Raw genomic sequence first — 13,259 nt, forward strand, 5'->3', positions numbered from 1 at the left:
GCGAAAGAGGCCCAAAATCTAAATTATTATTAAAATTATTTTCCATATTTTCCCAGTCGCAGCTAGTTTTATCCAAGTTCCCAGTTGTCTTGAACTCACTGAAGTCTGAAATTTCCCATATCCAAGTTTACAGTTTTTTTGAACGTGACAGAAGTCATCCTGGATTGACAGCATTGCCAATGTTTTCAAACTTTTCTGGCCCATGGCATTACCCCCTTTCACGTGATATCCAATTGGTAGTTACGATCTTGTCTCATTGCTGCAATTTCCCTATGGACTCGGCGAAGGTCGAGAGTCAAGCCGCACTGCTTCTTGATACACTGCTCGCTTAACCCGGAAGCCAGCCGCACCAATGTGTCGGAGGAAACAATGTCGAACTGACGACCAAAGTCCACCAACCGGCCCGCCACAAGGAGTCGCTGAGCACGATGAGACGAGGACATCCCGGCCGGCCAAACCCTCCCCTAACCCGGACGACGCTGGGCCAATTGTGCTGGGCCATGGGTCTCCCGGTCATGGCCGGCTGTGACACAGCCTTGGATCGAACCCAAGGCTGCAGTCGCCCCTCAGCACTCATTGTTGAATTTGCAATTTCAAACTTGTTGTGTGATGTTTATGTCCAATGGCCGATGAGCACCGATATGTTTTATCTCTTTATTTCTCTTCATGTGACAAGGATTTGCCAGTAGATTGTCGACTTGATGCAGTTGACTTGTCTAGCTTGCTAGCTAAGATTTTGAAAGATTCATGTTGGCAGGATCAGTTAAATCAAAGCTAAGTTAGATATAACGGGATTTAATGTCATTTTATCTGTGGCAAATTACCTTGAGCCTTCTTGGATGGGCACTTCCAAGTTCCCAGTTGTCTTGAACTCACTGAAGTCTGATATTTCCCATATCCGTTTCCTTCTTTTTTTTTTACGCAGCAGAAGTCATCCTGGATTGACAGCATTGCCAATGTATTCAAACTTTTCTGGCCCCCTTGAGCCTTCTTGGATGGGCACTTCTAATGTAAGTCTATGGCAGCACCCAAGGGGCTTGAATTTTTTAACTCTACCTGTAGATTTTGCGGTTACGCAGTGTCCCCATGAGTGACAGAACACTGAGCCAATCACAGCGCAACTAGAGAACATTACCAACCCCTGCGCTCCGTATTAACCGCTGGCTGCCTTACCACCACAGAAAGCACTGAGCTAGGCTGAAACATCTGCATTTTGGAGCTGCCTTACTCAAGAAAGCAAAAAAAGAGACCATGTTTGTATGCGGCTTTATAAACTTAATGAGTTGTAAAAAGTGTACATTGTTAGGAAAACTGATATGTGACACTTATTAATGCCAAAATAACATGCAGAACAGAATTAATATTTTTTTAAGCTTATCAGGTGGGCCTCAAAACAGGTTATCCTTGTCTCATCGTGCTCTACCGACTCCTTGTGGCGGGTCGGTCGGTCGATTTCGGTCATGAATAATGCATCGCCACTTCTACTTATACCTCCCCTGCTATAAATACATGGGCCTGGTTTCCCGATAGTGATGGAACTTAGGCTTACCAGTGTTTTAACATGCTTCTTTCCTACAACCTCCGAAGATGTAACATACCTTTCCCAAAACATGCAGAGACAATTAATGGTCGCTAAGTGCATCGTTTGAGCATGTGTCGATACTGATAGGATCTAAAGAAAGGGAGTGCTGCTCTTCAATCAGCTTTCTCCTTACTAGGGAAGTCCAGAGAAGACATATGAATAATTTTAAAAACGATTCCCTCATTACTTTGAGATCACGATCGCAACATAAAAGTTTTATTGAGATCACGAGAATAACAAAAGTACCATGCATCATTCATTTATACAATCATTTTTAAACATTTTTTATTTAACCTTTATTTCAAATCAAATTTATTTATATAGCCCTTCGTACATCAGCTGATATCTCAAAGTGCTGTACAGAAACTCCAAACAGCAAGCAATGCAGGTGTAGAAGCACGGTGGCTAGAAAGAAAAACCTACTCAGGAAGTCCTGAGGCATGGTCCTAGGGCTCAGGTCCTCCAAGAGAGAGAAAGAAAGAGAAAGAAAAAGAGAGAATTAGAGAGAGCACACTTAAATTCACACAGGACACCGAATAGGACAGGAGAAGTACTCCAGATATAACAAACTGACCCTAGCCCCCCGACACATAAACTACTGCAGCATAAATACTGGAGGCTGAGACAGGAGGGGTCAGGAGACACTGTGGCCCCATCCGAGGACACCCCCGGACAGGGCCAAACAGGAAGGATATAACCCCACCCACTTTGCCAAAGCACAGCCCCCACACCACTAGAGGGATATCTTCAACCACCAACTTACCATCCTGAGACAAGGCTGAGTATAGCCCACAAAGATCTCCGCCACGGCACAACCCAGACAGGATGATCACATCAGTGACTCAACCCACTCAGGTGACGCACCCCTCCCAGGGACGGTATGAGAGAGCCCCAGTAAGCCAGTGACTCAGCCCCTGTAATAGGGTTAGAGGCAGAGAATCCCAGTGGAAAGAGGGGAACCGGCCAGGCAGAGGCAGCAAGGGTGGTTCATTGCTCCAGAGCCTTTCCGTTCACCTTCCCACTCCTGGGCCAGACTACACTCAATCATATGACCCACTGAAGAGATGAGTCTTCAGTAAAGACTTAAAGGTTGAGACCGAGTTTGCATCTCTGACATGGGTAGGCAGACCGTTCCATAAAAATGGAGCTCTATAGGAGAAAGCCCTGCCTCCAGCTGTTTGCTTAGAAATTCTAGGGACAATTAGGAGGCCTGCGTCTTGTGACCGTAGCGTACGTGTAGGTATGTACGGCAAGACCAAATCAGAGAGATAGGTAGGAGCAAGCCCATGTAATGCTTTGTAGGTTAGCAGTAAAACCTTGAAATCAGCCCTTGCTTTGACAGGAAGCCAGTGTAGGGAGGCTAGCACTGGAGTAATATGATCAAAATGTTTGGTTCTAGTCAGGATTCTAGCAGCCGTATTTAGCACTAACTGAATTTAATTTTGTGCTTTATCCGGGTAGCCGGAAAGTAGAGCATTGCAGTAGTCTAACCTAGAAGTGACAAAAGCATGGATAGATTTTTCTGCATCATTTTTGGACAGAAAGTTTCTGATTTTTGCAATGTTACGTAGATGGAAAAAAGCTGTCCTTGAAATGGTCTTGATATGTTCTTCAAAAGAGAGATCAGGGTCCAGAGTAACGCCGAGGTCCTTCACAGTTTTATTTGAGACGACTGTACAACCATTAAGATTAATTGTCAGATTCAACAGACAAGTCAGTTAATTATTTACAATGATGGCCTACCCCGGGCAAACCCGGACGACGTATTCCGCCCTATGGGACTCCCAATCACAGCCAGTTGTGATACAGCCTTGAATCAAACCAGGGTCTGTAGTGACACCTCTAGCACTGAGATAGAGTGCCTTAGACCGCTGCGCCACTCGGGAGCCCTAAAATAACTACCTACCTCATCAAGGAGCCATTCGTTAATCGCTATGCGCTCATGAGCCATTTAAGCCCTGAACATGCACTGTCTCCCAGGCTGCCTGCCGTACCCAAGACCACAGCCAATCATATGCAAGGAACAACACAGTAAGTTGGCAAGTCTTATGAGCTAACTAGTTAGCTACTTAGTCTTGCTAGATTATTATCTATGATGGTTGTCAGCTTGCATAACTGATGTGTATAATTATAAGGGACACTTCATGTTTTGTCGATAATATTCACATTTACAATGGGTGACAGGCTGATCAGTTTCAATTTCAGCCTCAGAAGCTGATAAGTCAGGAAGTTGCATTGTAGGCTCTTTCATGTGTAAGGCTCCTTGCAGACAGCCTACAATACAGCACCCTGACAAATCAGCCTCTGAAGCTGCTATTGAATCTGATCAGCCTGTTATGAATAGAGCACACCCACTCTTGATCATATACATAATGCACTGACTGCTAATCTGCCTGCAAGGTGCTTTACCTATAAAAACAGCCTACAAGGCATCATCCTGATTTATTAACCTCTTAGGTTGCTATTGAATCTGATCAAGCTCTGAGGCAATATGTTTAATCTGATCAGCTTGTCAGGAATGAAGCTCACCCACTCTGTAAATATTATCCATAAAACATGACGTGTCCCTTACAATTATACACATATCAGTTATGCAAGCTAACAACCAGAGGGCTAGCTCACAAGACTAGCCGATTGGCTGTGGTCTTGGGGGTGGCATACAGCCTGGGTGGAAGTTGCCTGTCAGGCATTGTTTAGGGCTTAAATGTCCCACCAGCTCTAAACTCAAAGTATTTAGCTGGCTAACTTACATATCTTAGTGTAGCAATCTATATATATATATATATTTGTCCTCTCTGGACTTCCATACTATTCAATATTTCCTTGATTTAAGAATTATTTTACAACTGCTGGAGATATTACTACCTATGGCTGCAAATATTGAGGCAGCTTATTATAACGCTTACCCAATGAAAATGCACGAAATCACCGATTTGGCACATCATTGCCGCACATTAGGCTACATATGTTTAACCACATTTTTATACATCGCTTGCAAAGACATTGGCGACTTTGTATTTGTAGAATTTTGTTCTGAAGTTATCAGCGGCCACATAAAGACAGATAAACTATGTGATTTTATGTTGAGCTGAATCCTTCTGTGTATAAAGTGACGCGGGAGGGCAAAACAAAAAATCTAATGGCACACTTAGCTGTTCTGGGAGTGGTCTGAGGCAGGCGTTAATTATTAGCTATCTCAGTGCCAACAGAAATAGTATTTGAATTCCATAATTTAACATTTGTATTAGGATATTGAATTTGAATGCTATATTTTTGAATAAAAAAAAACTGAATCTATCAGTTTAAACAAATGTATCAATTTATCAATTTCATTGAATATTCAAGTTCAATATTTAGATATTCAGTTTCAATATGGTAGATATTGCATTCATTGTATGAGTATCAAGTTTATAAACCATAATTTCAAGTTGATCAATGTTGGATATATTAAGTTTTCTAATTCAGTTCTCTAAATTCAGATTCAAAACCAGTCAACATCCTTTGCCTGCCAGCAAGGAAAGTAGGAGAACAGAATCACTGTGGTAAACATAAACTTTGCCGGTTTCTTTATTTCTAATTCATTTATTTCAATTGACTGATTTCTTTATATGAACTGTAACTCAGTAAAATCTTTGAAATTGTTGGATGTTGAGTTTATATTTTTCAAATTCAGTATATATTCATGTGGGTCAAATTTTGTGACACTCTTCTAATGCAGCCTGTGATAATCATAGAACAGAAAGCACGTCCATGTTCCAGAGTATATTAGTTTTCAGGAATGGGGTCAATAGCTTATAGCAAAAGTGGTTCAAACACTAGAGCCAAATTCATAAAAAGAATATAAAGTTAACATGCCACATTGGCTTCAAACTGCCAGAAGCTTATGTTTACCACAGAGAGCGTTTGTTTATATCTGTTCTTCTCTAAGTTTCAAGTCTGGAAAAGTACCCGGATGTTGGTTTTGAATCTGAATTTAGAGAACTGAATTTGAAAACTGAATCTGAATGCATCTGAGATGTTTAAATATATGAAACTTTGAAATGATGGTTTGATACAAACAATGAATGCAATATCTACCATAATGAAACCATATTCATTCAATTCAGTTTCAAATCATGAAATACAAGTTCCATTTATTAATTCCATGATTAAATTTGTGCATTAAACATTCAAAAACATTAAATGCAATATCCTAATATACAAATTAAACATAAAATACAAATTGAGTAAATCCTGTCCATCATTACTCAAACACAGCATCACCCAGGGAGTGTTACTATCATCAACTGTTTCCCTGACATTCCAGTTGTCTGGTCACAATGCTGTGGAGAGGATGGATGGGCTGCTGCCCTGCACAGGCTGTGGCTGCTGGTTTCCTGTCACTATCACCCATCTCTCAACACTCACCACCTCTGAAGGGATTCAATTCAATATCATCGTCGCTGCCTCCTCTGAAGGAAGGCTGTGAAGGAGAGAACCGTAAGATCTCTCTTGGCAGCAACCATGGCCTGTCCCATTGATCCTGATAACCTTACAAGTATACAGCAGCCAAGTTGCACTTGAAATGATTTACACAAAATATGACAATCACATATTGAAATGTGTTAGTGTCAGTTTTTGTCCGTAATTCAATGTTACTTGGTTTGACCACTGAGAGCAGAGATTCATGCCAAAACATGGGTTTGAGTTAAAGGAATCCATGTATCTGGCAGCAACTCCACTAGGTGGCAATGTCAAATACAGTCATCAGTCTAAAAAGTACAGTACAGATTGTCATGACAGATCAAAATCATCTGACAGCACGTTCGTTGTCTGTGGCAAAGTACTAAAAGAACTTCTTCACTTGTCATTCTAGCAGCAGACCACTAGTCTGGGTGATCCATTTGATTCAAACTGTACATATCCTGTCTATTTTCCCAACCATGTCACTTCCCTAATCTGCAGCAAATCCTCTTCCACCCCAATACCAATTAATTTGTCATTCAGGATAACACTGCATGTCTCCTTAATGTATAATGTCCAGACAAGTCATGGCATCACGCATCAAAATGTAATCTTATGAATTATTTGGATGAAAGGAGAGGTTGTTACATGCAGGAACAGATGGGATTTGTATGATTGTGTAAAATGTCCTAAGATCCCCTTTACCATATTCAATGGTCTGGTCCTATGAGCTCAACAAACCTCAGTGAAAGGTTCCACCCAACGCAATATGCTCCTAACTTTAAAAATCATATTTGCTATAGCACTTCACAACAAAATTAAGATCACAATCAGTTGACGGAAGGCTTTTATCCAAGCTAAAAATTGCAGAAATTATAAATGTAGACAGGTGTGGCTAAATTAGGAACTGGCAAGTTTGTACAGAAAGGGTTGAGCAAAATCAAAAAGGCATCTGGCTCATCAAACACAGAAACGCACAATAGGTAAATTGGCAGCCGTCTGTGGCAGCCATGCCTGAATTCGACGACTGCACGGCATGAATCAAAATGAGACTGCACATCAAATTACCTGAGGGGGTACATGACAACTTGACTGAGTATAAAATGCATCTGTTCCATGAACAACCAAGACACCAAACGATGTCAAACCATTACAATCCCTCCTGACAAGCTATAAATAAAACTTCCAATGGAGCATAAGTATAGCAGCAAATGCCTGAACCCACACAAAGCAATCAGGCATGATCCAACGTTAAACATACGAGCCAAGAGAAACGCTTTCTAACAACCTAAATCCTAAAACCATTAACTTGTTGTTCTTCAAATGAAAAAAGTTTTCCATCAACTTGGGACATGTACAAGTGAATCAGAGAAGCCGCTCAAACAAAACTGGTACAAGGATGGGCAACTTAAGTCCTCTGGGGACAGTGTCACAGCCAGTTCTTTCAAGTGCACAAGTGGTATGTATCCCAGGTCTAAAGAAGACACCGATTTGGAAAAAATACAAAAAACACCATACATACAGCCCTCAGGATCAGTTACCCATCTCTGCAACTAAAATATGTATATGGGGGGAAACAAAAAGCACAACAAACCGACAAATTGTGAAAACATAATTTATTGATTTCACAGTAAGAACTGTTTAAGATCTGGGTCTCTCCTTCTTGCCTTTGTAAAGGGCAAGCAGGGAGACGTTAGCCACTTTGACCACCTTGAAACGGACACCGGGGATATCACCGACGGCATGTCCCTTACGACCAAATCCTGCCACCAGAACCTCGTCGTTTTCCTGAAAGACCAAAGGAAACAAACTAAATACACAGGACAACACCAGACAATGCACACCAGTCAACTTTGAATATCAAAATTATTGTCCCTGGACACGTGCATATTCTTAGATTACTTATGGGGAGTCTTACAATTGTCATTATAGTGGATATCAGGCAGAGTATAAGATACTGGTTTATATGGCTACCCAACTATGTCCGTCAGATCCTAAAATATCTGTCAAGTTAGCTAATGTTCTAGGAATTTATCAATCTCTTCTTATTCTGAGGCAATCCACAACATCCTAGAAATAGATACCGGTACTGTTATTTGGTAAAATGGATGCAATGTTGGGTTTGACTCTTACCTCAATGAAATTCAAGCAACCATCATTTGGGACAAAGGCAGTGATCTTCTTGCCATTCTTGATGAGTTGGACCCTGACACACTTCCTAATGGCAGAGTTGGGCTGCTTAGCTTCAACACCTCTGTAAGAAGAATTGGGGAGAGGAGTTTGACACTTCGCACTGACAGTATATGAAAGATGGCATCCAGTGCACTGTACATTGTTGATCATACAGCATTCACATAGCTTTCACTGGATTAAAGTTTGCATGGTTATTAGTGAACACTCATTAGGGGCGTTGTGATGTAACGTTAGCTAACTACTTACACTTTCTCAAGTACGATTCCCTTAGCGTGGGAAGCGCCTCCGAAGGGGTTAGCCTTCAGGGCAGTGCCGAGATGGGCCTTCTTGTACTGTTTATCATGCCATCTCTGTTCACGACGATGGTTACGCAGCTTCCTGGCTGTACGCAGACCGCGACACTTTCCTGGGGAAATAGAACGGTAAACTTAAAATCATAGCGTGAACTAAGTCGACTAACAAAACATAGGTCGACACATACCTACAAATGGAGTCGAGAACCTGACTAACGTTGGCTAGAATAGACAACCAGTTACAGTAGCTAATTAACGCATATGACTAACGTTAAGTGCGGACAATCCAGCAGCTACCAATTTAGCTAGGTCATTGCTAAATATTTTCGCCAATTAGTCAAATGGATGCAGTTCGCTGCTAAACACTTGTTTTCACTTTGTAACTAGCCAGCAGGCTTCGTAAATGCTTGGTGACTGAAACGTAAGGCAGAGAGGGGAAGTGCTTGCCGAACCCCACGCCATGCTACTGGCCCTCTCCACGTTGCGAAACTCGCGCTATTTGTCCGTAAAATTTAGAAAATATGCCTACAAATAACAGCCCGTTTTTCCACGATTATACTGGAAGTTGGTAAGAGGACATCCTTATTCCATATCAATGTAAGGAATATGACTATATCTTGTAATCGTTCCGTTAAAAAGGGAAAATGACCGTACCCATGTTTGCAGATTACGAGCCCAGGCTAGAAAGGAAGAATCCCAGACTCCTCCGCGGCAATGTCCCTTCTCAGGACCCCAGAGGTGGGTAATAAAGTGCCTGTTTGAGCTAGGTCTTTTTTCAAAATACATTTTAAATATAGCTCCATTTTAAGCAACCCGTTTTAAAATACACAATTTAAGGAAATATCACATGTATATTATATGAATAGCTATGTTTGATTAAGTAAGTGTAATAACGAGGTGGTGTTTTAAATGCCTGATTTAAATTGCAGTCAAACAAGTCTGAAAATGGACAGGGCGTTAGTTCCTTAATTCATTAATGCTGAGAGCCAAGCAGAGAGTCATCAGGTCCAAAACTACTGGATTGATAAACCATCCTTTCTGTCTCTGCTTGGTCGGCTCCCCACTCTCAACTGGAATTTCATACTGCTGACTCGATTACGGGTGCTGAGTGCATGGCTTGTTGCACACTCAGGGGTGGGTTTGGACGGAGCCACATTGTCTCTCGATCTCCCTGTCCCAGTCTCCAGTGTTTATACTACAGTAGTGTTTATTTGCCATGGGGCCATGGTCAGCTTGTCTCATCTGGTGTACTGGGTTTTATCTGTTTTATCGGCATGCTCCCACTAACCCCCTTATTTTGTATTTTTCTACGACGTGCCTGTCCCATACTGTACATTCCACCTCACCCTCTTCCTCTCCTCCTATGTCCTCTCCTGTCTTATGCCTAGTCCTGGACAAATAAATTATTTTACATTTATATTGAGCATGCTTTTTTTTGTCCAGGACTAGGTGTAATCTGAGTCCGGGAAACCAGCCCATACTGTAGACAATGAGATTATTCCAGAATGCTATCAAAATAAAGATTGTTTTGTAATTGTATTTATTATGGATCCCCTTGGCAGCAGCTACTCTTCCTGGGGTCCAGCAAAATTAAGTCAGTTAAACAATTTAAAAAACAAAAACATTGTTTAACTGACTTAATTTAGCTGGAACCCAGGAAGAGTAGCTGCTGCCAAGGGGATCCATAAAAAAGCATGCTCAATATAAATACAATTTTTTTAATAACATTCACTACATATATCACAATGCATTAAGTGTGTGGACTCAGGTCACTACTCCACCACCACATATATTATATTTTGCATTGTAGATATCTAAGGCACCGCATCTCAGTGCTTGAGGCATCACTACAGACACCCTGGTTCGAATCCAGGCTGTATCACAACCGGCCGTGATTGGGAGTCCCATAGGGTGGCGCACTATTGGCCCAGCGTCGTCCGGGTTTGGCCGGTGTAGGCCGTCATTGTAAATAAGAATTTGTTCTTAACTGACTTGCCTTGTTAAATCATTGTTTTGTTTTGTTTTTAAAACATGTTGCAGTCATTTCAGTCGCTGTAGTAGCTGACGTGTTTTGTGTTGAGTTATCCACATACATAGACAACTGGCTTTACACAAAGCCAGTGGCATGTCGTTAGTGAAGTTTGAAAAAAGTAAGGGGCCTAGACAGCTGCCCTGGGGAATTCCTGATTCTACCTTGATTATGTTGGAGAGGCTTCCATTAAAGAACACCCTCTGTGTTCTGTTAGACAGGTAACTCTTAATATATGATTATCTATGGGACATTTAACATTTCCATTCTACAATATGGCCTCTGACAAAGAAAATGTACTCATTGTGGTGTGGTTTGTCTCTCACAGAACAGAAGGCTTAGGAGAAAAACACAAGAACCCAGATGCTGGGAACAAGATCAATGGGAGTTAACACACACACACACACACACATCTAAAAATACATAACACATCCTAACATACAAAACACCACACAAAATAATGGTGAAAAAACAAAAACAAACAACAAAGCAGATAAAACTAATCTAGGACTACAGACTAACCAATCAAACAAGGGTTAGGGTTGTATCAGCCATTATCATAATACTTACGCCTATCCAAACATATCTACAAGTGCATAAGGGTTAGGTCTAACTTATCCATCTACAGACACAATGTTTTACTTTTTCAGGAGAAGAGAAAGGAGATTAAAAAAATTGAGGGGAGTGGAAAGGAAGGGAGGAGGGGGGTGGTTGAGGAGACAAAAGAGGGGAGGGGAGAGGAGACACTAGAGAGAAGAGAAAAAGGGGAGAGGATGGGGTGGAGGGACTTCTACTTTATATTAGGAGAGCAATGGTTCCGCTCTTTTTAAGAGTTCCAGTTATTTGTTGTTTTTATTTTTTTAAGGAAAAAATATATAAATATATATATATAATATATAAATGGAATATAAGCAGCCATATTCTCTCTCATGCCACATTCTCATTGCTAACATTATAGTTATTGCTATTCCATTACTTCAGTTCCATTGCTTTAGTTTCTGTAGTCTGGTGGCCAGTTAGTATATGAAATGAAAGATATAAAGATGTCCATTCTTCCCCATCAGGGACTGGTAGAGATGGGACACCAGGTGGGTGCAATAAGAAAAATAGCAAGTACTCAGAACCTCCATACACGGACCTCTAGCCACTGAGTTCCATGAGGGAAATATTACTAGCTGATAACACAATTCATGTTTGTATTTACATCAAGTAATTTAGTGCTCAGTAGAAAGTATATTAGCAAATTGTAGCTAGCTTGTCCCCAATGGAGAATAATGTTTTGTGCAAACTGGGTGTTGGAAAAGAATGCATTTGTATCTTATTTTTCCCAAAATTTCAGCACACACGTCTTCCAACATATGACAGGTAGTAATATACTCCTCACACACTTTGTTTGTATTGCATATTTGAAATACTATTTACCTGAATTCCTTACCATACCACTAAATGTGTCACTATTGAAACAGTGAAAAAGTTGCAATAAAGGTAGAAATGACCCTTCATGCACAGAAATTATCATTTTAATTAACCTTCTATTACAGATACATTAACAAAACAGTAAAGACATGACTCTTGACCTGATTTTCAAAACCTTAACATTTTATTTGGAGAAGTACAGTGGCTATTCACCCCCCCCCCCTTGGCATTTTTCCTATTTTGTTGCCTTACAACCTCAAATTAAAATGTATTTTTGGGCAGTTTGTATCATTTGATTTACACAACATGCCTACCACTTTGAAGATAAAAAATATTTTTTATTGTGAAACAAACAAGAAATAAGACAAAAAAACTGAAAACTTGAGCGTGCATAACTATTCACTCCCTCAAAGTCAATACTTTGCAGAGCCACCTTTTGCAGCATTTACAGCTGCAAGTCTCTTGGGGTATGTCTCTATAAGCTTGGAAGATCTAGCCGCTAAGATTTTTGCCCATTCTTCAACGTAAAACTGTCCTTCAAGTTGGATGGGTTCCGCTGGTGTACAGCAATCTTTACATCATATCACAGATTCTCAATTGGATTGAGGTCTGGGCTTTGACTAGGCCATTCCAAGACATTTAAATGTTTCCCCTTAAACCACTCGAGTGTTGCTTTAGCAGTATGCTTAGGGTCATTGTCCTGCTGGAAGGTGAACTCCCGTCCCAGTCTCAAATTCCTGGAAGACTGAAACAGGTTTCCCTCAAGAATTCCCCTGTATGTAGCGCCTTCCATCATTCCTTCAATTCTGACCAGTTTCCCAGTCCCTGCCAATTAAAAACATCCCCACAGCATGATGCTGCCACCACCATGCTTCACTGTGTGGATGATGTTCTCGCGGTGATGAGAGGTGTTGGGTTTGCGCCAGACATAGAGTTTTTTCCTTGATGGCCAAAAAGCAAAATGTTAGTCTCAGAGTGACCAGAGCACCTTCTTCCATATGTTTGGGGAGTCTTCCACATGCCTTTTGGCAAACACAAAAAGCCCAACTCCGTGGAGTGTACTGCTGAAAGTGGTCCTATGGACAGATACTCCAATCTCCGCTGTGGAACTTTGCAGCTACTTCAGGGTTATCTTTGGTCTCTTTGTTGCCTCTCTGATTAATGCCATCCTTGCCTGGTCTGTGAGTTTTGGTGGGCAACCCTCTCTTGGCAGATTTGTTGTGGTGCCATATTCTTTCCATTTTTTAATAATGGATTTAATGGTGCTCAATGGGATGTTCAAAGTTTCAGATATTTTTTTTAT

The 13,259-nt window shown here is 41.1% G+C and overlaps 1 protein-coding gene across 1 annotated transcript; it reads right to left on the reverse strand.

Moving 5' to 3' along the window:
• Positions 1-7,624: 7,624 nt before the first annotated feature.
• LOC112254177 (40S ribosomal protein S23) lies at positions 7,625-9,264 on the reverse strand. The gene is made up of 4 exons (XM_024426473.1): positions 9,166-9,264; positions 8,465-8,624; positions 8,159-8,279; positions 7,625-7,813 (listed from the first exon to the last, which is right to left on the reverse strand). Exons 1-4 carry the CDS (start codon positions 9,167-9,169, stop codon positions 7,667-7,669), a joined length of 432 nt encoding a protein of 143 aa, XP_024282241.1. The 5' UTR covers positions 9,170-9,264; the 3' UTR covers positions 7,625-7,666.
• Positions 9,265-13,259: the final 3,995 nt, after the last annotated feature.

This window comes from Oncorhynchus tshawytscha, linkage group LG07 (genome assembly GCF_018296145.1).
Source record: "Oncorhynchus tshawytscha isolate Ot180627B linkage group LG07, Otsh_v2.0, whole genome shotgun sequence".
Classification (NCBI taxonomy): domain Eukaryota; kingdom Metazoa; phylum Chordata; class Actinopteri; order Salmoniformes; family Salmonidae; genus Oncorhynchus; species Oncorhynchus tshawytscha.

What these genes read in the sequence shown, in the direction of transcription:
- LOC112254177 (XM_024426473.1), bottom strand. An exon ending in GGAATCGTACTTGAGAAAGT is followed by an intron (nt 8,280 to 8,464) that starts GTAAGTAGTTAG and finishes TTCTTCTTACAG; the next exon opens with AGGTGTTGAAGCTAAGCAGC. An exon ending in GTTGCTTGAATTTCATTGAG is followed by an intron (nt 7,814 to 8,158) that starts GTAAGAGTCAAA and finishes TTGGTCTTTCAG; the next exon opens with GAAAACGACGAGGTTCTGGT.